This window comes from Helianthus annuus, chromosome 7, assembly GCF_002127325.2.
Source record: "Helianthus annuus cultivar XRQ/B chromosome 7, HanXRQr2.0-SUNRISE, whole genome shotgun sequence".
NCBI classification, from domain to species: domain Eukaryota; kingdom Viridiplantae; phylum Streptophyta; class Magnoliopsida; order Asterales; family Asteraceae; genus Helianthus; species Helianthus annuus.
In genome coordinates, this window is record NC_035439.2 from 78,472,355 (window position 1) to 78,496,277 (window position 23,923).

Here is a 23,923-nt window from a genome sequence, read left to right on the forward strand (position 1 = left end):
ATCAGTACAATTGGAATTGGAAACACTGATCGCACGAAAGGGGTGGATTGATATGAATTGGAAAGCCTAGGGACTAAATCTAAAGAATTTTAGAAATATGGACTCAAAGTGTCAATTACAGCAAACCACAGAGGCTTAAACAACAATTTACTCCAATAATAATAATAATAATAATAATAATAATAATAATAATAATAATAATAATAATAATAATAATAATAATAATAATAATAATAATAATAATAATAATAATAATAATAATAGGTATAATCAGTATTTAAGGTAGGTCAGGTTATATTGTGCTCACCAAAAATCCCTTAGTACCACCCACCGCATCATACGGGCAACCCTCTAGTTACCTTATAAAACATTTATTTAGAGCACACGTTTAATTGAAGTTCAATTTTAAGACAGTTAAGAAGACTTATATTGCATTTAGTATAATGTTTGATGAATAAATAACTTGTAATTTAGGATTTTATAACTCTTGATATTAATGAAATATTTAATGGATATAATATTAAATGACATATAATTCTACAAATATAAACTATTTATTATTCTTTTTTTTGGGTAAACGGAATTACCCTGGTAAATTTTATAAAAATGCAATCAAAACATAGGTGTGCCTGAAATAGCACACACAGCTAGCCTTGGCATACCAAGACTAGGAAACAAGACGAAAAAACACAACCCTCAACAAGACAACCAGACAAACAAAACATGACCCGAACAAAACACAACCACACCAATTAAGATCTATCTAAACACAATACATTTGAATTGCCTTAACCCGGGTCTTCGTTCAGCGCCCTTACTGGGATCTGCCACTTCTTCACAACTCTATTATAATCCACATGCCCTTGAAGTTTGAAATCCATTAACCGAAGCCGAACAGTGTTTTTAATCTTCTCGGTCACCTGAATAACCGAACATTCAAGTCTAGAGAAAAGCCGGTTATTACGTTCTTGCCAAATGAAATAAGTCGCAGCCGCAAGCACCAACTTACACACCACTTGATCCAATCTTTTTGAATTCGAGTGCTGGTCCATCCACGCCGAAATAGAGGCCCATGATTCAGTAACACTAGCCATATCAACCATAGCCTTTACATTCGTCCAGACCTGCGAAGCAAAAGCACACGAGAAAAAAAGATGGTCTCTCGAGTCTCGATCATGTTGGCAAAGGGGGCAGCACATGAGCCTTAAATTTGTTTCACTACCCGCTTCCCAAACTTTCAGCTGATCCTGAGTTCTCAGCTTATTTTTTATAACCAACCATAACTGAAATGAATGTCGTGGAATACATTGGCTGAACCAAACCATATTCGCCCAGCTAATAGGAATGTCTCGTGTACGAATACTATGCCAAACTTCCAACGAGCTAAAGTGCCGATGATTACCCTCCAAATCCTTCCAAACCGTTTGATCCTGTAACTGAGAACTAGGCAATTCAAGACTCAAACCAATCAATACTGGATAAAGATCATACCATGCTTGAGGCCATTTCCATTGACCATTCTCGTCAAGTAAATCCGCACCAGAAGATTGGAGATTAAAGCCCGCATTTGCAGTACGTCTTGGAGTTATCATCGACCCGAGGGGGCTCAGGTGACACCAGTTATCACTCCAAGCATTTGTTTGTGTCACACCCCGATTTCCACGTGTATCACCGGTGGGCCCGGTGGGGGATTACCGTGACGTAGTTGGCAACAATATAGTCAAACCACAATATATAAATGCACAGCGGAAGCATAAAGGTAAATATGATTCAACCATTTACTGTAATATCAAATGTATCACAAGTAGTTGAATAGTATCCACAGGAGGGATCAAATTAAATAAAAATATTGTTCAACAGATGAGACATCAAGCTTGCGAGACTTCTTAAGATGCTAAGGAGCTACTGCCAGCCAATTTCGTATAGTACCTGCACTTAATCTTTTTGGGAAAATACGTCAGTTTACACTGGTAAATACATTCAGCCGACACTTTTGAAAAAGGTTTATTAAAATTTGATTTGAATGCACGAGGCACAAATTCTTTTATAACTTGGGATAATTATTTAAAATTATAATCTTGTGAACGAATTACATGTTCCTTCTATGCGTTCAGTAGCCCGGATCCTGTCCGGGTTAAAGATCAATAGACACACCACATTTTGCGTAAAACCGAGGCGGGTAACCATCGGCTACGTCTTTTAATAGTATAGACATCATACCGGGTGTACGCCTACACCCGGGTGTCGAGGTCATGGCCATTTCGTAAAATGATGCCAAGGATATCCGGGACATGGTCATTGACCCCCCAAAGGCTTTTAAGTAACAAGACTGTTTAAATGAGCCGATCAAATTATTCAATTAACCACCTAAGCGATGGAAGATTTGATGCTCAATCAAGCGGTATTTTATATACCGTAACCCAAGCCCGTATAAGGGAAAATAAGTTAAAAGTATTTACCTTTGCAAGTATTATCCTTAATCAGTTAAATCACAGATATCTTTTACTGGGGCTCCTTATTCTGGAACGAAGGTTTTAAAATAACCTATTAGAATCCTAACGGGTCTTTATATTAGCCATAGCCTAGACCGGTTAGTTTTCGAGGGATAGATACGGTTTAATCGCGTGAAAGGCGAAAACCGAGAATGGAATGTGATTCTGACCCAACAAGTTCAGAGACTTGTTTTATACGGGTTTAATATTCACACTCTAAATCTTGGGGTCAAAATGATATGGTTTGACCCGTATCGGCTAATTTATGTAAACTAGTTACATAAGCCGAACCGTGCGCGCAATAGGCGCAACGGGTAACCGTAGGAGTCCTACACTGTTTTCCTAAGTCAATATACTTTAAAGAGGTTGTGGTATCAGTAGGATACCTTCCATAATGCCCGTAACGAGTTTTAGTCCATTATACGCCCCGTAGGGGTTTTCCGGTCATTTTAAAGACTTTTAAAGGGATTTCTGAGTTCTACAGGAAACCTGAGTTTCCCAATCAGTTTAATAAGTCTAAAATATCTTATTTATTATTTAAAATCAGCAGCAACTGGAATCGGGTCAAAAGACCTTGTAGAACTCAAGTTTTACCGAACCGTAGCCATAACCGCAGGTTATGAGCAGGTTAAAATTAATTAAAAATCTTTAAAAATCCCAAAATATTATTTTACTACAGTGGGTAAAAGTTTTGGTGACGAAATCTTGGTTTAGGTAGGCGTTATGCTAATTGCGCCGTTTATTACAAAAGTTTCTTATAAATGCGCTATTTAGCATAACTCCCATTCTAGACCTCGGATTGGCGTGAAACTTTAGGGACATGCTTAGAATTTAGTAAGCAAGGTTATGGTCGCTTCACGTGTCCGAAATACTCGTTTTATTTTAAAAAGGGCGTTACGGTCAACTTTTAAGTAATTAACGGAAATGCGTAAAAGACTCGGACAAACAACGAACCGGCCACAGAGGGTGATACCATCACGTGACCTGGTCCTAAGAGAGTCCTAAGGCATATCTACATTGCACTAAAATGGGTCAGAACTGAAGTCAAAGCAAAAGTCAAACTTTTGCGACATTCGGCTCCGATCCGGTTCAATATATCAAATGGCCGAATCAAACGAGTTTAGACAAGTTTATATACCAAATATCATGTTTTATGAGTGTTCAAACAGGTTTCACATCATCTACATTACAGATTATGCAAGAATCGCAAAAATGACTTTCTGTTGACTTTTTAAGCATTCGTTTGACTCAACATTTGAACTAGTTAGAGTGGTGATCAGAGGGAACCCTTTTAGGGGTTTATTACCCACATAAATACCAACACATAACTACTTTTGATTCGACAATTCACTGGACCATTCATGAACTATTGCAAAGTCAATCGTTAGTTACGACGGATTGACTTTTAGGCTAAACTAAGCAAAAACAAAGCCATAGAAGGTTTGGCATACTTACAGAGACTTGATGTAAGACTTAGAACTAGAGAAGAACACTTTGGAGCTTCAGGAATGAGCAGAAGGTGTGTTTTGAAGTGTGTTCTTAATTGTGACTATACATGGCCTTTTATAGTGCATAAGGAGCCTTTAGATCATTACAACACACCCTACAATTGAGTATGGATCAATGGCAGGTGTCCTAAGGTGCTATGGGTCGAGTAGGGGGCGCCCATAACTCTGAGAAACCCATACTTAATTGTTTTACTGCTTTAAACAGCCAACAGCCAATTTTCTGTCGCTGGGCATCGCTTACGGACCGTATGGCTTGGGCCTTGCGGTCCGTAAGCCAGTGGCGGATCTAATTTAATCATTCACCCCCTTACAGTCCGTAAGGCAGGACCTTTACGGTCCGTAAGGGTTGGTTTTTAAATCTTTTTAAATGATTAATAAAATCTTTGGTAATTAATAACCTGACCTTTCGGGTTTGAAGGGGTAACTTTGCGATTTGGGCCTCGGTTAATTACAATTAAGGCCTCGGGTCTTTTATTCGTACAGTTAAGCCCCCGGTTAGTTCGATTATTATCCGAAAAGCTTTAATTTATATTGTTGACGCTTTTAACCCCTCGCTCACGAATTTGATCATAACTTCCTCGTTTTAAAACGGAACTTCGCGGTATATATATAGTTCATTCTAGTGAGCGTTTTTGACTGTTTACAAAGCTTCGGGTATGTCAAAGGGTCACTCAGAGGTATAATTACACATGTTGACACAGTTAACCCCTGTAGTTTGTAATCTCTCACTTTCTTCCGCGTTTCGCTTCAGTACGATCCATGATTTATTCGTTTGAAGGTACGAGCATCGTTTAGGGTTACTATACAGTATACTTACCCTTAATTGACATTTATAACCCTCGAATTTACATACTTTCAAGGTTTGTCAACATTAGTCCTTTATTAATATTATATGCCACGTGTAAACTCAAGACACGTGTCAATACCTTATTGGACACAAAATTTCGAGGTGTTACATCCTCACCCCCTTAAAATAAATCTCGACCCGAGATTTACTCAAACAAATAGGGATATTTCTCCTTCATCGTGGATTCAACTTCCCACGTGAATTCGGGACCTCTCCGGGCGTCCCATTTAACCTTTACTATCGGCACATGTTTTCTTCGGAGCTTTTTCACCTGTCGGTCTTCAATCGACCAAGGCTTCTCCACAAACTTCAAGCTTTCATCTATATGCACATCTGTGTGTGGAATCACTAATGATTCATCAGCGAAGCATTTCTTTAGATTGCAGATGTGGAACACGTTGTGGATTCCATTGAGTTCTTCCGGTAAGTTCAACTTATAGGCAACTGACCCGACACGTTCGATAACCTCAAAAGGTCCTATGTACCACGGGCTCAGTTTACCCTTCTTACCGAATCGCATCACTCCCTTCCAGGGTGATACCTTTAGCAGCACTTTTTCACCTACATCGAAGTGAAAATCCTTACGCTTTGGGTCAGCGTAGCTTTTCTGCCTATCACGGGCAGCCTTGAGACGTTCCCGAATCTGGACAATCTTGTCCGTTGTCTCGAAAACTATCTCTGGTCCTGATAATTGGACCTCTCCCACTTCTGCCCAACAAACAGGCGATCTACACTTCCTACCGTATAATGCCTCGAAAGGCGCAACCTTTATGCTGGTATGGTAGCTATTGTTGTAGGAGAATTCGATTAGGGGTAGGTTCTTATCCCAACTACCACCTAGATCGATAGCACATGCTCGCAGCATGTCTTCTAACGTTTGAATAGTACGCTCACTCTGACCGTCTGTCTGAGGATGGTAAGCCGTACTGAAGTTCAAACGTGTGCCCAAAGATTGTTGGAAACTCTTCCAGAAATGTGACGTGTACCTAGTATCCCTATCAGAGATAATAGATACAGGTATGCCATGTAAGGCCACAATCTTATCAACATACAGCTGGGCTAAAGTGTCGGAGCTATAAGTCTCCTTAATGGGTAAGAAATGAGCTGACTTAGTCAGTCTATCGACTATAACCCATATTGTGTCGTTTCCTTTGCTCGTTTTTGGTAACTTGGTGATAAAATCCATAGTTACACACTCCCATTTCCATTCAGGAAGTTCAGGTTGTTGTAGCAAGCCAGATGGCTTTTGATGCTTAGCCTTGACTTGCGCACAAGTCAAGCATTTGGCTACGTAGGCGGCTACAGACTTTTTCAAGCCTATCCACCAATAATTTGCCTTTAAATCCTGATACATTTTATCTGCTCCAGGATGGACAGAATATTTGGAACTATGGGCTTCCTGGAGGATAACATCTCGTAGTCCTCCATAAATAGGAACCCATATCCGTCCATTCAATCTCAAAAGTCCATCCTTGTGAAGAGTTAACTGCTCCTCAGTTACTCCTAACTTTTCCTTAGGATAATTAGCTTCTAACACAGCCTCTCGCTGTGCAGCTAATATCCTTTCAATCAAGTTATTCTTTACTTCCATTCTCCTAGCATTGATTCGGATGGGTTTCATCCTTTCTTTCCGGCTCAGGGCATCAGCGACTACATTCGCCTTGCCGGGATGGTACCTGATCTCACAATCATAATCATTCAAGGTCTCCATCCAACGGCGTTGTCTCATGTTTAGCTCCTTCTGATTAAACAAATGTTGAAGGCTTTTGTGATCTGAATAGATCACAAATTTGATTCCGTATAGATAATGCCTCCACAGTTTTAGTGCGAATACAACGGCACCCAGCTCCAAGTCATGGGTGGTGTAATTCTTTTCGTGCACCTTCAACTGTCTTGAAGCATAGGCAATCACCTTGCCTTTCTGCATGAGCACACACCCCATGCCAGTGTGTGACGCATCGCAGTAAACTACGAACTCTTCGGTACCTTCTGGTAGCGTCAACACAGGAGCGTTGCTCAGCCTTTGTTTCAAAATATCAAAGGATTCTTGCTGCTTAGGGCCCCAAACAAACTTTTCCTTCTTCTTGGTTAGAGATGTTAAGGGCGCAGCAATCCTTGAGAAATTCTCAATGAATCTCCTGTAGTATCCTGCCAATCCCAGGAAACTACGGATCTCTGTGGGCGTCTTTGGCTCTTGCCAATTCATGACCGCCTCTACCTTAGCAGGATCCACCTGGATACCACTCTCACTTACGACGTGTCCAAGAAATTGGACTTCTCGTAGCCAGAATTCACATTTAGAGAATTTGGCATAGAGTTTCTCGCGATGCAGCAATTCGAGAATACATCGTAGGTGTTTCTCGTGGTCGGCTTTATTCCTTGAATAGATAAGAATGTCGTCGATGAATACGATGACAAATTTGTCCAAGTACGGCTTACAGACGCGATTCATGAGATCCATGAACGCAGCCGGTGCATTTGTGAGCCCAAAAGGCATCACTAGGAACACGTAGTGACCGTAGCGAGTCCTAAATGTTGTTTTATGCACGTCTTCATCTCTGACCTTCAGCTGATGGTAGCCCGACCTTAAGTCGATCTTCGAGAAATAGCTATCCCCTTGCAATTGATCAAACAAATCGTCGATCCTTGGCAATGGGTATCTATTTTTTATCGTGACTTTATTAAGTTCACGATAATCGATGCACAGACGCATCGATCCGTCCTTTTTCTTCACAAACAGGACAGGTGCTCCCCAGGGAGACGAACTAGGCTTGATGAAACCTTTTGCTAACAGTTCATCCAGCTGGGTCCTCAATTCCTTCATTTCAGTCGGTGCTAGCCTGTATGGTGCTCTAGCAATAGGAGCTGCTCCAGGGATGATATCTATTCTGAATTCCACTTGCCTATCTGGTGGCAACCCAGGTAGGTCTTCGGGGAAAACTTCTGGATACTCCGAAATGACAGGAATGTCTTCTATCCTTGATTTGGGTTCTTCAATAATCACTTGTGCCATGTAGATGACACAGCCTCTTTTTAACCATCTTGAAGCTTTGAGCATAGTTACGTTCTCGGGCAATCCATACTGCGTATCCCCTAGAATAGTGAGCGATTCACCAGTCGGGGTCTTTAGCACAATTTGTTTTCTATTGCAGACTATCTGGGCCTGGTTGTGCGCTAACCAGTCCATGCCCAGAACGATGTCAAAACCAGCTAGATTAAAGGGAAGTAGAGATAGAGGAAATGAATGGTTCTTAATGGATATCATACATCCCTCTAATATAGTGGAGACGGTTTCTACAGTGTCGTCTGCTAGCTCTACCTCGTATTTCACATTTAGGGTTTTGATAGGCATGTTCAGCAATTTGCAAAATTTTTGGTCTAGAAAGGATTTATCAGCGCCTGAATCGAAAAGTACTCTTGCAAATATATTATTCACGAGAAAAGTACCTGTGATTACGTTGTCGTCCTGCAACGCTTCCTTTACATCCATTTTGAAGACTCTAGCGTTATTCTTTTTGGTTTCCTCGGTCTTCTTGGCGAGCTTGGGGCAGTTGCTCCTGATGTGCCCCTTCTCACTACAGTTGTAGCAGGTCGCGTCTTTAATCTTCTTACAGTCCACAGTCTTGTGATCTTTGGACTTGCACAGTCCACAAGTATGCGTCTTTGACTGGGACTGTGAGTTCGGCCCAAACCTGCATTTCCCAAAGTGGAATTTTTGGCAGTTCTTGCACTTGGGCTTCTCTCCAGTTTGTTGCCCATCTTTTCTCGATTCTGTTCCTCTCTTGCCATCACCGTTCCCACGGTGCTTCTTCCCCGACCTTCGCGAGGTATCATCCTCACGCTTCCTCTTTTCGGCCTCTTTGTTCCTCTGCGATCTCAGTCGGACTGCGTCCATCGTGAGGGACAAGGAGAGGTCAGTCACAGACCTGAAGGTCGTTGGCCGAGAGGCCTTCACACTAGCCTTTATCGCGGGTTCTAACCCCCAGATAAAACGAGCAATCCTCCTTGGTTCCGGGGTGACTAGGTAAGGAACCAAGCGAGACATCGTGTTGAAGCTCGTCAAATAGGCCTGGCATTCCAGATTTGTCATTACCAATGACACAAAATCGGACTCTATCTTCTCCACCTCATGCTGAGGGCAGTAATTTTCCCTGATGAGAGAAACGAATTCCTCCCACGTCATGCTGTAAAGCACAGCTTTTCCCGAGGCCTGAACCAGCGCCCTCCACCAAGCTAGGGCCTCGCTCTTAAACGACTGCGACACAAACTTCACTACATCCCTTTCAGCGCAGCCACTGATGTCCACCACTGTGTCCATCTCATCCAACCATGTCATACATTCGACGGCACCCTTCTCCCCCGTAAAGTCTCGGGGTTTACAAGATACGAAGTACTTGTATGTGCAGCCCCTGGCAAGGGAAGCATCAGTATACTCCCTTTCGCGACGAACACTATTTTCATTCGACGAGTGATTGTCGTCGTCCTTTTTGGGCTTGGACGAGTGGTTATCGTCGTCCTTCTTGGGTTTGGATAGTGGTTTGCTGTGGGTTTTTGAGTGTGTCTTTGGCTTCGATGGTGGTTTGGAAACTGTTCTGCTTCGAGATTCTGTATATTGTCGATCTAGAGCTGCTTGCACAGCGTTGTCGACAAGAGCCTTGAGTTGAGCGCCCGTTAAATTTATTTGGGCATTATCATACTCATCTTCATTTGTATGACTACTTCCTCCATTAGGATTCGCCATAGTAGCTTGTATCTGCTGCAGAAGATAATGAAAATTCTATTTAGGAGTTTATTATTGAATTGTCTTTTATGGCAGTTCATTAACCATGGTAACGAAGACCATATCCGGTTAATTTGTTACTCACTTTATATTTAGGATTTGAACATACTTATCCTAATCACAATTAATATTACTAGTGGCATAAAAGCCTAGTCACGAGGACGTTGTTATAATATTTAGCCGAGATTACGGAGAATCAAGGTATGAAGGTTTGAACCGTAGTCCTTTTACTCCTTCTGACAGGGAGTCCTAAACCACCACTGTCTTTTGCCTTATTATGACAATATGTATGGCCCTAGGCACTACATCGCTTATGGATGTTTAACAAGTGATCATCTTTATTGATGATTTAACCCATGATTTATTATATCATTAATTTGGGCTTTGGAATCCTTTAAAGGATTCTTGCATAAGAATGGCGTGTGTAATTTTAACGAATCACATCTGCCATGATTGTTAACATGCTTACAGAGGTTAACAGGGGATCTGAATCTTTTAATTAGGTCTTACCATCTTGGCCGGATCTTAAAAGACACCTGGCTAGGTTTCACTCTGAAGATTCTTTATTTAGGCAGATCAAATTAAAAGGAATGGTTTTGATTTATTTCATATATAGTAATAACAAAATGAAATTCATAATATAACATTCCATAATTTTAATACGATTACACACCGCCCTAAACGGGACTTTTAAATAGTACATACCTACATAGAGGTTTTTAAAATAAGCTACAAGTCCACGCAGGGACTAATACAAGATAAGTGTCCATGCAGGGACTAAAAGATAAGTCCACGTAGGGACTGGAATACGATAAACGTCCACGCAGGGACTTATTTAAAATAAACATTACATCAGAACATACATAAGGACTAATGATCACGTTTCTTCTTCTTGCCTTTCAGTAGGTTTGCTAAGCCCTTGAGGAATCCTCGGTGGCTCTTACGTTCTTCCTCGAAGTCTCTTTCCACGCGGCTCAAACGGTGGAGTATTTCTTCTTGTTCGGGAGGAGAGAAACGTGGTTGTGGCGCCTGCTGCGGAACTGGAGGTCTAGGAGGTGCTGGACACCCATGAGCCGAGTAGTCCGGTATTCCCATGTTTCCATATGCTCCGTCTGGGTAGCGGGCATTATACCTAGCCCCTACCACATATGGGTCGCGCTCATAGTTGTAATTGTAATGTGCTTGTGATGACGGTTCGAACGGGTTGTAAGCCGTTGGACCCGTATATGCAGGTATTGGGTGGTCATACCCAAACGGTGGCGAAGTTGGTGCAGCTGGTGCGGAGTTCGCCTCCTGTACAGGACTTGAAGGTCCTTTTTCTTGTAGTGGCGGGTAGTGGCTACTACTAGAGTGTCGAGGGGTGCTGAAGTGGAATTCCCCTCCTCGTGTGGACATACGAGCATTTGTCCTCCTACGCCTTGGCGGATCAGGCATTACTGGCTGTACCGGTGGCGGAGGTGGTGGCGTAACTGCCACGAAACGTGAATCCTCGGAGGGATCTCGCGGATGTTGCGGTTGTTGTGATGTCTGTGGCGTGTGGTACCACTCGTGTTGATTAAACAACGCCATGAAGCTATCTGGTCACTGATAGGGTGTACCATGAAAGGATGACCCATCAGAGATTTCTATTGGATGCATGGGCGTCCCACGAGCAGGTTCTGTCGGATCAGTATCCTCGTCCATATGATCTTCGGAGAAGTGATCTTGTGGTCCTAACGGAACAAAGCCTGAAGGTTCCTGGATGTAGTCAGCTGGATTAAACTGACCTCGGAAGTATGGAGTAGGGTCGTCAAAATTTCGGTGCGATACCGAACGCTGTAGAGGTATGAAGGAGGGTTGCGGGTTGTTGGGATCATTTTCTGAATTTGGCCCGAATGAGTGCCGGTATGATGGCGTCGAGCTATGCGAGGTGGAATGCCTCGCAGGTTCATAAAGGTCTCTTCGCCTCTGCGGTTCTTCACTCCTTGTGGTCGAAGAAGCTCGCGTATTTGAAGGTCCGGCTTCGTGATCGTGATGAGTAACGATCTCTCCTCTGCCTCTTCTTCCCCTTCCTCTTCCTTGGAAAATCACTGGCGGCATATTTCCTGCTTTTTAAAACTTTAAATAACAATAATAAAAGAAAAAGACAAACTTAGAATAACAATTCGAATTCGTCCTATGTTCTTGTCTAGACTCAAGTATGTGCAATTGTGTCACTGAGATTAAACACATTAGGATAGTGTTTAACTCACTCAATGTTGGCTCTGATACCAACCTGTCACACCCCGATTTCCACGTGTATCACCGGTGGGCCCGGTGGGGGATTACCGTGACGTAGTTGGCAACAATATAGTCAAACCACAATATATAAATGCACAGCGGAAGCATAAAGGTAAATATGATTCAACCATTTACTGTAATATCAAATGTATCACAAGTAGTTGAATAGTATCCACAGGAGGGATCAAATTAAATAAAAATATTGTTCAACAGATAAGACATCAAGCTTGCGAGACTTCTTAAGATGCTAAGGAGCTACTGCCAGCCAATTTCGTATAGTACCTGCACTTAATCTTTTTGGGAAAATACGTCAGTTTACACTGGTAAATACATTCAACCGACACTTTTGAAAAAGGTTTATTAAAATTTGATTTGAATGCACGAGGCACAAATTCTTTTATAACTTGGGATAATTATTTAAAATTATAATCTTGTGAACGAATTACATGTTCCTTCTATGCGTTCAGTAGCCCGAATCCTGTCCGGGTTAAAGATCAATAGACACACCACATTTTGCGTAAAACCGAGGCGGGTAACCATCGGCTACGTCTTTTAATAGTATAGACATCATACCGGGTGTACGCCTACACCCGGGTGTCGAGGTCGTGGCCATTTCGTAAAATGATGCCAAGGATATCCGGGACATGGTCATTAACCCCCCCCCCCCAAAGGCTTTTAAGTAACAAGACTGTTTAAATGAGCCGATCAAATTATTCAATTAACCACCTAAGCGATGGAAGATTTGATGCTCAATCAAGCGGTATTTTATATACCGTAACCCAAGCCCGTATAAGGGAAAATAAGTTAAAAGTATTTACCTTTGCAAGTATTATCCTTAATCAGTTAAATCACATATATCTTTTACTGGGGCTCCTTATTCTGGAACGAAGGTTTTAAAATAACCTATTAGAATCCTAACGGGTCTTTATATTAGCCATAGCCTAGACCGGTTAGTTTTCGAGGGATAGATACGGTTTAATCGCGTGAAAGGCGAAAACCGAGAATGGAATGTGATTCTGACCCAACAAGTTCGGAGACTTGTTTTATACGGGTTTAATATTCACACCCTAAATCTTGGGGTCAAAATGATATGGTTTGACCCGTATCGGCTAATTTATGTAAACTAGTTACATAAGCCGAACCGTGCGCGCAATAGGCGCAACGGGTAACCGTAGGAGTCCTACACTGTTTTCCTAAGTCAATATACTTTAAAGAGGTTGTGGTATCAGTAGGATACCTTCCATAATGCCCGTAACGAGTTTTAGTCCATTATACGCCCCGTAGGGGTTTTCCGGTCATTTTAAAGACTTTTAAAGGGATTTCTGAGTTCTACAGGAAACCTGAGTTTCCCGATCAGTTTAATAAGTCTAAAATATCTTATTTATTATTTAAAATCAGTAGCAACTGGAATCGGGTCAAAAGACCTTGTAGAACTCAAGTTTTGGCCGAAAAGGGCATATTCGGTATTTACCGAACCGTAGCCATAACCGCAGGTTATGAGCAGGTTAAAATTAATTAAAAATCTTTAAAAATCCCAAAATATTATTTTACTACAGTGGGTAAAAGTTTTGGTGACGAAATCTTGGTTTAGGTAGGCGTTATGCTAATTCCGCCGTTTATTACAAAAGTTTCTTATAAATGCGCTATTTAGCATAACTCCCATTCTAGACCTCGGATTGGCGTGAAACTTTAGGGACATGCTTAGAATTTAGTAAGCAAGGTTATGGTCCCTTCACGTGTCCGAAATACTCGTTTTATTTTAAAAAGGGCGTTACGGTCAACTTTTAAGTAATTAACGGAAATGCGTAAAAGACTCGGACAAACAACGAACCGGCCACAGAGGGTGATACCATCACGTGACCTGGTCCTAAGAGAGTCCTAAGGCATATCTACATTGCACTAAAACGGGTCAGAACTGAAGTCAAAGCAAAAGTCAAACTTTTGCGACATTTGGCTCCGATCCGGGTCAATATATCAAATGGCCGAATCAAACGAGTTTAGACAAGTTTATATACCAAATATCATGTTTTATGAGTGTTCAAACAGGTTTCACATCATCTACATTACAGATTATGCAAGAATTGCAAAAATGACTTTCTGTTGACTTTTTAAGCATTCGTTTGACTCAACATTTGAACTAGTTAGAGTGGTGATCAGAGGGAACCCTTTTAGGGGTTTATTACCCACATAAATACCAACACATAACTACTTTTGATTCGACAATTCACTGGACCATTCATGAACTATTGCAAAGTCAATCGTTAGTTACGACGGATTGACTTTTAGGCTAAACTAAGCAAAATTAAAGCCATAGAAGGTTTGGCATACTTACAGAGACTTGATGTAAGACTTAGAACTAGAGAAGAACACTTTGGAGCTTCAGGAATGAGCAGAAGGTGTGTTTTGAAGTGTGTTCTTAATTGTGACTATACATGGCCTTTTATAGTGCATAAGGAGCCTTTAGATCATTACAACACACCCTACAATTGAGTATGGATCAATGGCAGGTGTCCTAAGGTGCTATGGGTCGAGTAGGGGGCGCCCATAACTCTGAGAAACCCATACTTAATTGTTTTACCGCTTTAAACAGCCAACAGCCAATTTTCTGTCGCTGGGCATCGCTTACGGACGGTATGGCTTGGGCCTTGCGGTCCGTAAGCCAGTGGCGGATCTAATTTAATCATTCACCCCCTTACAGTCCGTAAGGCAGGACCTTTACGGTCCGTAAGGGTTGGTTTTTAAATCTTTTTAAATGATTAATAAAATCTTTGGTAATTAATAACCTGACCTTTCGGGTTTGAAGGGGTAACTTTGCGATTTGGCCCTCGGTTAATTACAATTAAGGCCTCGGGTCTTTTATTCGTACAGTTAAGCCCCCGGTTAGTTCGATTATTATCCGAAAAGCTTTAATTTATATTGTTGACGCTTTTAACCCCTCGCTCACGAATTTGATCATAACTTCCTCGTTTTAAAACGGAACTTCGCGGTATATATATAGTTCATTCTAGTGAGCGTTTTTGACTGTTTACAAAGCTTCGGGTATGTCAAAGGGTCACTCAGAGGTATAATTACACATGTTGACACAGTTAACCCCTGTAGTTTGTAATCTCTCACTTTCTTCCGCGTTTCGCTTCCGTACGATCCATGATTTATTCGTTTGAAGGTACGAGCATCGTTTAGGGTTACTATACAGTATACTTACCCTTAATTGACATTTATAACCCTCGAATTTACTTACTTTCAAGGTTTGTCAACATTAGTCCTTTATTAATATTATACGCCACGTGTAAACTCAAGACACGTGTCAATACCTTATTGGACACAAAATTTCGAGGTGTTACAGTTTGCCTTCCAGACTGAATGACTTTCCAAATGAATGGCCGAACAATATTGTGAATGGATAAGATCTTCCTCCACCCCCAACTCATACTACCCCTACATTGAACCTCCCAGAAATTCTGATCCTTCACTTTGTAATCGTAGATCCATTGCACCCATAAAGACTTTCGCTTAACAAGTATGCTCCAAATATGATTAGTGATTAGGGCTCTGTTCACATCCCCAATTTGCCTAATACCTAAGCCACCCTCCAGTTTCGGAAGACATACATCATTCCACGCAACCTTATATTTAATAATTCGTTATATTTTATATATTTAATTTTAATTTTAAATTTATTTTATTATTTTCCTTTTAATATTTTTCTTTTAATAATATGTTTAGTATTTAATAATGTGTATTGGTTAGGTTTGGCAACATGTCGTGCTAGAACACGTTACATAGAAAAGTTATTTTGGTTTGAGTCAAAACAGGTTCAGATCAAAACAGTTTCAGGTCAAACAACACAAGTCAAGTTATATTACGCCCTCCAAAAAAGTCTTGATGACACCCACCACATCAAACAAACCAACCAACTAGGATAAATCCAAATAGATAAAGTTTACACAATCATCCTAAATCTAAGGGTCTGTTTGGTATAGGGTAATGGAATGGACGGGTGAATGGAATGGACGAGGTAATGGAATGGATGAGGTAATGGAATTAATTTTTACCATTCCATGTCTTGTTTGGTTACCATGTGAGAATGGAATGAATCATTACTTTTTTGTTGTTTGGTATGCGAGAAAAGACGAAGGAATAAAATCGGATGGCGGTGGTCAATGATGCGTGGTGATTGTGGGTGGTGATAGGTGGCAGTTGTAGCAGCGGTGGTGCTGGTGGGTGGAGACGGTGGCGAGTGGAGACGGCGACGGGTAGTGACAACGGTGGTGGTAGTGGGTGACGGTGAAGGTGGGTGGCAGCGGTGGCCAGAGGTGGTAGTGGTGGCGACGGTGGCGACGGTGGTGGCAGGTGGTGGCGGTGCGTGGTGGTGGTGGTTGATAGCGATGACGAAGGTGGGTGGCGATGGCGGCGGTGATCGGAGGTGGCAGCGGCGATGATCGAAGGTGGGTGGTGGCGGTGATCAGAGGTGGCAACGACGATGGTGGATGGTGGCGGTGGCGGTGGCGGGGATGGAGGTGGGTGGCGGCAAAGACGGTGGCGGGTGACGGTGGTGGCGGGTGGCGGCGAAGGCGGGTGACGGCGGCGGATGACGGTGGTGGTGGGTGGTGGCAACGGTAGTGAGTTGTGCTGTTGTTAATGAAGGGTGAAGAGGGAATGGAATGGAAAAAAAACAGGGGGCAGGGATGGAATGATTTTGAGGGAATGGAATGCATTTTGGAATGGGCGATTCCATTCCATCGACCAACCAAACACTCTTTTCTTCATTCCCTCTCAATGGTCCATTTCATTCCACCTCTCATTCCTGCATACCAAACGCTACCTAAAACTAAAGACATACATATGGCCCAAAATTAAACGTTTGAAACTTGAATTCCTTAAAGAAAAACCCATGTTTCTTAATGGGCCTGGCGGGCTGGCTATCATCTCTACCAAAACCCTAGCGCCTCTTATTTATATTCCTTCTTCCCCAAATTAAATCTCAATCATTCCAACAATTTCACAAAGCCGATCTTCACCAATTGAGTTATAATCTTTTGCTTTCATTTAATCTTAGTGGGCATCGACGATGATTTAATCTGCGTTATCAATATCAGATTAATTTTCTAAAGATGCAAAATCAATATTTAAAATCAGAGCCTCATGGACATGCAGGTTCCTTTGATCCAGTGGATTTTTGCGTTTTCTCGAAGGTTCAACATTTTTTTTTGTTTATTAGATCTGCTGCTCGATGATGATTCGTTTTGCTTTAACCACACCGAACAGATGCCGGTGCATTTGATCCTTATTGGATTTTGTATAAAAGTTCTTATTCCAATTTAAATTGGAATCTGTTTAACTTTTTTTTTAAATCCGGTTAAAGATCAATTCATTGAGTTTCTCATGTGGACAAGCCTGGCCTTTGTCTGAGAGCAAATCTTAAACCATTTTTTTTTGTTTTCGTTTTTTAATGATGATTTAAACGGCTTTTAGTTTTGGTAGAGTAGAACAAATCATTTTCAGTTTTCTTTTTTAAATATTTTCCGTCAAAGATCATTCATTGTGTTATGTATTTTTATAAACCCAATCACAACTTGTTTTTTCTTAATATTATTCATCTGGTTTTAAGTATTTTTTTAATTATTTAATCACTTGTTATATTTTTACGGTTTTAACCACTTGAGTTAGGGTGCTAAACTTTTTTTAGTTTAGACTAAGTTGTCAGGGGCGTAGCTTTCAAGGGGCCGGGGGACCCTTGAATTTTTCGCTCGGTTGTGTTATATGTATGTAATTTTCATATGTAATTGTTTAGGTATAAACGTTTTCGACCCTCGGTTTTATAATTTTTTTTACTTGTATAGAATGTTGAGGTTCGTTGACTTTCAACCCCTGATCGTAATTTTCAAGCTTCGCCACTACAAGTGGTTAAAACCACTAAGATATATGGACTCCAAATGTAATTTACTCTTTTTTTAATTAAAGTTTTTCTGTTTGCAAACTTTTTGTTACAAGGTTTTGAATTTTGATAACCAAATTTATTTTTTTTTCTTTTGCTAGTTTTCACTTTTGTAACTAAATTATCAGTTTTATATTTTATTGATAAATATTATTTGTGTTGAGTTTTGATGCCTGTGATGATAACATTGAAGGCTTGTTTCTCAGAGACATTCGCAGTGGCCGCCTAAGATCTTTCGCCTTTCGCCGGGCTTGAGAGATTGTGCTGTTTTATCCTTCCTTGGATGTCTGAGGCATATTTGTTGATTATTAGTTTTAGTAGTTGTTTGGTTTTTGATTGATAAATGTTGATGATGATAATCTGAAGGCTTGTTTCTCAGAGACATTCGCAGTGGCCGCCTAAGAACTTTCGCCTTCGCCTGGCTTGAGAGTTTATGCTGCTTTGCTCCTTCCTTGGATGTCTGAAATTCTAAATTTTGTTGTTTCATGTATGTATTGTTCTGATTACGTTAGATATGATTGTTGGTCTAGATCAATTGGATTTTATTAAAGGTTTAAAGGCAACGATTGAAAATATTCCTGCGTGTCTGTCTGCAATCACTAATAACTTAGCTAATTGTCAAGATTTCTGCTTTGTGTTCATAGAACAGTGTTCTCAGTAATAATAGCATCTTTAACATCCGTTTCACTATAAGATTGGGGGAGTGGTGGCGTTGCTTTGGCGTGGGAAGCCAACCAACGCTGGCTAAGCCACTCTGTGCCAGCATTGGGTTTGGCGTTGCCCAGCAAGCGTCGCTATGGAGTCTGGCATGGGGTGGGGTTGGGGTGAGTTGGCTAACCAGGATTGAGTGATCATTTTTTACTGCTAGCCGTAGCCGTTTGGCATGGTGGTTTAATGGTAAAAATCAAATGTTTTCAAAAAACCTTACCAATTTTTACCTATAAATACTCCCACCCCCCTCCAGTTTTTTTACAAAATTCTTCAACACACTTACATAAAACTCTCGATTTTTTTCAAACCAAACAACAAAACCAAAAATGATGAACTGGATGGAGGAGGAGATCACACTTGTCATTTTGATTGTCAACGCATAGCGTATGTTGCAACGCGGTTAAACCGCGTATTGAGGGACAAGCGTTCCAACAATGCCAACAACACGTTGATAACAATTGCCACAATCTAAACGCGTGCCAACACAAGTGGTACGAACTAACACCGAAGCTAGATCGGTCTAAAATTTGTTTCGATCGTGTCTTTGCAGGGGACCTAAGCCACGATGATCGAATAGAGATCGCGAAGATCAATTGGAAATATTGCAGACTTGGTCCCAATGGTTTACTAATTACGGAGTTGGTTCTAGTGGTTGTAAAGTTTGCACTCAGGTGATTTTTATCACTAACCCATGTTAATTTTCTTAGTTAAATGTATGAGAAATGATTAGATTATCCCTGAACAATAAATAAAATAAAAAATAAAGATGTTCCACACTCTTTTTCTGGTCAAAAACAGAACATCATGTAATTATATTAGATGGGAGGAGTGGTGTAAATACCCGTTGGACATGTTGTAATTTTTTTTGCCCTTTGCCCGTTTGGGTTGGGGGTGTTGTAATTGTTTGGCTTTTTGCCCGTTTGGATCGGATGTGTGCTAATGAAGTTTAATTTTCAAAAAAAAAAAACAACCTCAAATAATCCTAGAATCACTCAATTGCAGCCTTTATACCCGTCCGTTAGACAGGTTACGCTAAGGTAACTAAGAAAGATAATGTATATTGATGGTGTTTCGGTTTGCTTCTCATTTTCCTCTTTTTTTCATATCCTATTTGAAAAAATTACAACCATCTAACTTTTCTTCAGCCCCGACATTCAACCGCGACATGCTCTTCAGTAATCTCATTACCATCACTTTCATCTTCCATGTTATCATCCCCTTCCCCTTGCACCATCATCTTTGCATGCTTCTCCCCTCTCAAATGAGCGTCAAGTTGCATAGAACTTGTACAAAAAATGTTGCACAAACCACAATGAAGATCGATGAAAGGAAAAGTAGCTTTGTCTACCTGTCGCGTCAAAATATGAATGAAACGGTAAATTATGTACTAATGAAATATAAAATGAAAGATTTTTCAAATAGATGTTTGCTTGAAGATACATGGACATTGTATTACTGCATGTCAAGGCATATTATATTACAAAGAGGGCAACCTACGAGTTCTTCTTTTTTGGCACCATTTGCTAGTAAATTGTGTAGCTTGTTATACATTGACATTGAGATGGAAAATTTTTAGATGATGAAAGAGAGAGATATAAAACAATAGAATATGGTATAGTTAATAACTGTAGGTTATGAAGAGAGATTGTAGGAAGGTGGGTAGGTTGTGGGGAGGTGGGTAGGTTATGAAGAGAGATTATGGGAGGTGGATAGGTTAGGAAGAGAGATTATGGGCAGGTGGGTATTGTTGATGGAGAAGGAGGTTTAAAAATTTTGAAATCTAAAACTTTTGAAAATAGATAAAATAAAATATAGAATAGGGTAGTTACTGATAGCGGTGGGTTCGGGTCAAAGAAAACGGGTATAGAGCACAATCTGATCAATTGGGGCTCCATGAGGAAGTTAAATAAAAAGTAACCCATGTTCGGATAATATATAGTGTTTCCAATTGAACGTGCCTGTGTGTATTCGTCTAGAATCGAGCCATATCATATAGGCCAAAACTCTTAAAAACTAAAAGTATGAGAAGAATTGTGAACATGACATAGGTTATAAACTACCCTGTAGTTAGTGAAGTCATGGGGTTAGTGGAGTGATGGGTTGGTTAATCGGTTATCTTACATGAAAATAACAATGTGCATTCGTTCATCAAAACCTAAGTGGGTATGAAAACATTGTGACAACCCTCACCAAAGCAGGTATCCGTACGACTTAATTAATATCTAATTACTGCTTAATTTCTGTGCTTGCTTGAAAATGTGAATAAACTGCTACTTGAATCCTGATACACTTACTTGCATCATACTTTATTTACTGTCACTCCATTATTTACATAAAGAACTTTAGTGACAAACTTGACGCACAAAAGCACAGTAGCACAATAAACGGATAACCCAGTAAACGTGCTGGCATAGTCAGCGCCAGACAGACACTGTCTCTAAGGCCAGTATGAGCCGGGAATAGTTTACTACACTAGTAGAAAGTGTAGGGAGATGAGGATTGTAGAACTGTGTCTCTAGGTGATAATTATAGTGACCGGATGTGCCTAAAACGTACCTTGTGTACAAAATTCAGCACTTTAAATAAAAATTCAGCATTTATCTAAACTAATAAAGTGCCAAAACATGAGAAAATAATACTAGACACTTTCCAAAGTGTCGAGAATAAGTTGCGTCACTAAAAATAGTAATAACGGCACTTTAAAGCGTTGTTAAGCACGTTAACGGATCACTATCCAACCGAACAACCGGACTTTACCCGGAACATGAAAATATTGCCATTAACATTGTTTATCTTTTTCTGAGCCAGTTAGGGTCCCTGAATACCCTAACACCCGCTATAATGCATGACACACTAGTAACCGGGTTAACCTTTAACTTAACTAACTAATACTTAACTTATGGTTGGAAACTAACCAAGTGACCCCCCCCCCCCCAACCGAATCGGTCACATTGTGACCGTCCCTTGTACCTTGATGATTATTTAATTCATTCTTGTCCCATATCAAGTGAACATAGCATCCAATGGTTAATTGTGTAAAGTTTTGCCTATAAGTAACAATGATAACACAACACAACACTTCACCACCCATTAACCAACACACATCTCTCTCTCCCTCCTTGCTCATTCTCGGCCGAAACCCCAAGCCCACATACACCCACCTTTCGATCTTGATCAAGCCATTCCAAGTGTCTACAAGTGTTAAGGATCTCACACAAGGAAGCTTGGTGCATTCGGAACGTGAAGGACCTCACCTCATTGCTTTTATCCACCCAATCTTCGACTAGTTTCTTCCCTAGCCTCGAGCTAGTAGTAAGTTGCTTTAAACACACTCTCGATCTAATTTAAAGTGGTTAAAATGAAGTACGACGGTTAAAACTCATAAACATACAAGAAGACATGCTAAAAGTTTACTAAAATGTTGAAAATGTTGGTTAAAAGCATAAAGGTTGTGTAAATCTTGTAAGACTTGTCTTGTGGTGATTAATTAGTGCCGATCTATATTGTGGTAGCTCGGATCATCATCTAACCCAGATTGGTCATGTTCATGAAACATGACATAGAGTATGTTAAGTGTAAAAAGGGTTAAATGATGAAACTCTACCACACACTAAACATGAACTTGTGTAAAATCGATTTTACTTATGAAATATTGTTCAAAACTAGTAGATCTACGGATCTACAAACGGTATTTTCAAAGGACCAAGTGTAAAGAAAACATATGTTCAAACCGGATCTTACATAAACAAGAGTGATTTTTAAACACACAAGTGTGTAAACACTTGTGTAACACTAAGTTTCGACAAAGAACTAATTTTGTCAAATTTTACACGAAGTTGTAAAGATGAAATTCCTTTAAAAACGAGACTTTCAAGAAACGAAGTTGATTTATATAAAGATCCACTAAAAGTAATGGGATTTACTACGTATTTTTGGATAAACCACGAGTTCATGAAATTTATGCGATTTATATATACTTTGACTAGTTTGATGCTTTGGATATTGTTTTGGTTGAATGAGAAAATTGTTGATTTGAATTATAAAAGAAAAGGATACGCTTGAAAACGTGGCCACCTCCAGTTACAGGGGAAACTCTGGCGAAATTTTTCTAAAAACCTAACACTTAAAAGTATTATCATCACAAGTTTTACAAATGTATTTTTGACTTGTTTTCAACATGTAAATTTCGCCACGACTTTATTTACAAAATATCGGATGTGGGATTTTCACAAAATAAAACGGGGTAAATATATATTTGATATATATTTTTCATAACGTCACTTGTAAAATGTTTATGATTATTTTGTGAAATATACAAATATTATTTTTAGGGTAAAAATAATATTACCGAAGGTTAACGATTCCAAAATAATACGAACGCCTTCACAATAAATATTAAGTTACAACGGTATTATTTATACCACCCGATCTTTAAAACGTAGCTTACGCATTTTCGGAAAAATACTAATGAATGTGTATTTTGTCAAGGTATTATTTTGGGAAAATCATATGTATAAAAATATAATATTTTTGGGAAGAATATTTATATTTTGGAGTAAGAAATAAAATATATATTAAGTGAGACTTAATAATATATTTCGAAGTTATACGAACGCACATGTATCGAATCCCCCATCCTTGGGAAGGAAAATAATTACCAAGTATTTACAAAATGTAAACACGAAATAGTTGTCTAACTATTTCCCAAAAACTTAAACCATAAAGCTAAGGCACGACCGTCCGTCTAATAGAGTTAGTACATGTAGGTCGTTGCACAACTGCTTGATCAGGAGATATACTTGGTAGAGACGCACCACTGTGAGTTCATGTCCCCCTTTTCTCTTAACTGTTTTCAGTTTTCTAAACTGCGGGGGTGAAATAAATGTTACTATGATTACGAATATTTCTTACATGGTATGGTTAGCGTAAGGAGGGTTATTATTTAGATCATGTGAGTGGGTAGGCGGAAACTTGAGGCCATTAATCCTCAGGGTAGGACCGAGGGGCAGGAGCGGTAGATCTATCTGGGTGTAGCGAGCCCAGCCCCAGGCCCAGCATAACGGGCCTCGGGGTGACTTTGTACCCAACGCATAAATCTGCTAGGTTTGAGTCTTCCTACTTGCACTTCACACATATCAATGGCCTTACAAACCACTGGTGATCTCTTTTTCCTTATTTGCTACATACCAGGATTTTATACTTACAAAGGTTTTACTTACTCAGTACACATGAACTTGCTCAACAATTTTTGTTGATTTTTCCAACTTACATGTATTTCAGGTAATTAAGGATCTGGCATGGTATGATACGTTTTTCATGCTGCTTAAGAGAAATAAGGTCATCCAAGTTTAGGGATCGTGGCTCTTGCCTGGACGAGCCACAGTTCTTAAA

The 23,923-nt window shown here is 40.1% G+C and overlaps 1 protein-coding gene, 1 long non-coding RNA gene and 2 other non-coding genes across 5 annotated transcripts; 3 read left to right on the top strand and 1 right to left on the bottom strand.

Moving 5' to 3' along the window:
* Positions 1–788: 788 nt before the first annotated feature.
* Positions 789–1,592, bottom strand: LOC110866491. The gene has a single exon (XM_022115638.1). It carries the CDS (start codon positions 1,590–1,592, stop codon positions 789–791), a length of 804 nt encoding a protein of 267 aa, XP_021971330.1.
* A 15,256-nt stretch (positions 1,593–16,848) lies between these two features.
* Positions 16,849–19,457, top strand: LOC110867833. Of its 2 annotated transcripts, none has more exons than XR_002551937.2 (2): positions 16,849–18,718; positions 19,083–19,457. It is a non-coding gene; the product is annotated as an uncharacterized LOC110867833 (long non-coding RNA). The 2 variants fall into 2 exon arrangements; XR_004863254.1 differs by having other exon boundaries at positions 16,849–18,645.
* LOC118480648 lies at positions 17,992–18,116 on the top strand. The gene has a single exon (XR_004863628.1). It is a non-coding gene; the product is annotated as a small nucleolar RNA SNORD14 (small nucleolar RNA).
* Positions 18,166–18,289, top strand: LOC118480659. The gene has a single exon (XR_004863639.1). It is a non-coding gene; the product is annotated as a small nucleolar RNA SNORD14 (small nucleolar RNA).
* Positions 19,458–23,923: the final 4,466 nt, after the last annotated feature.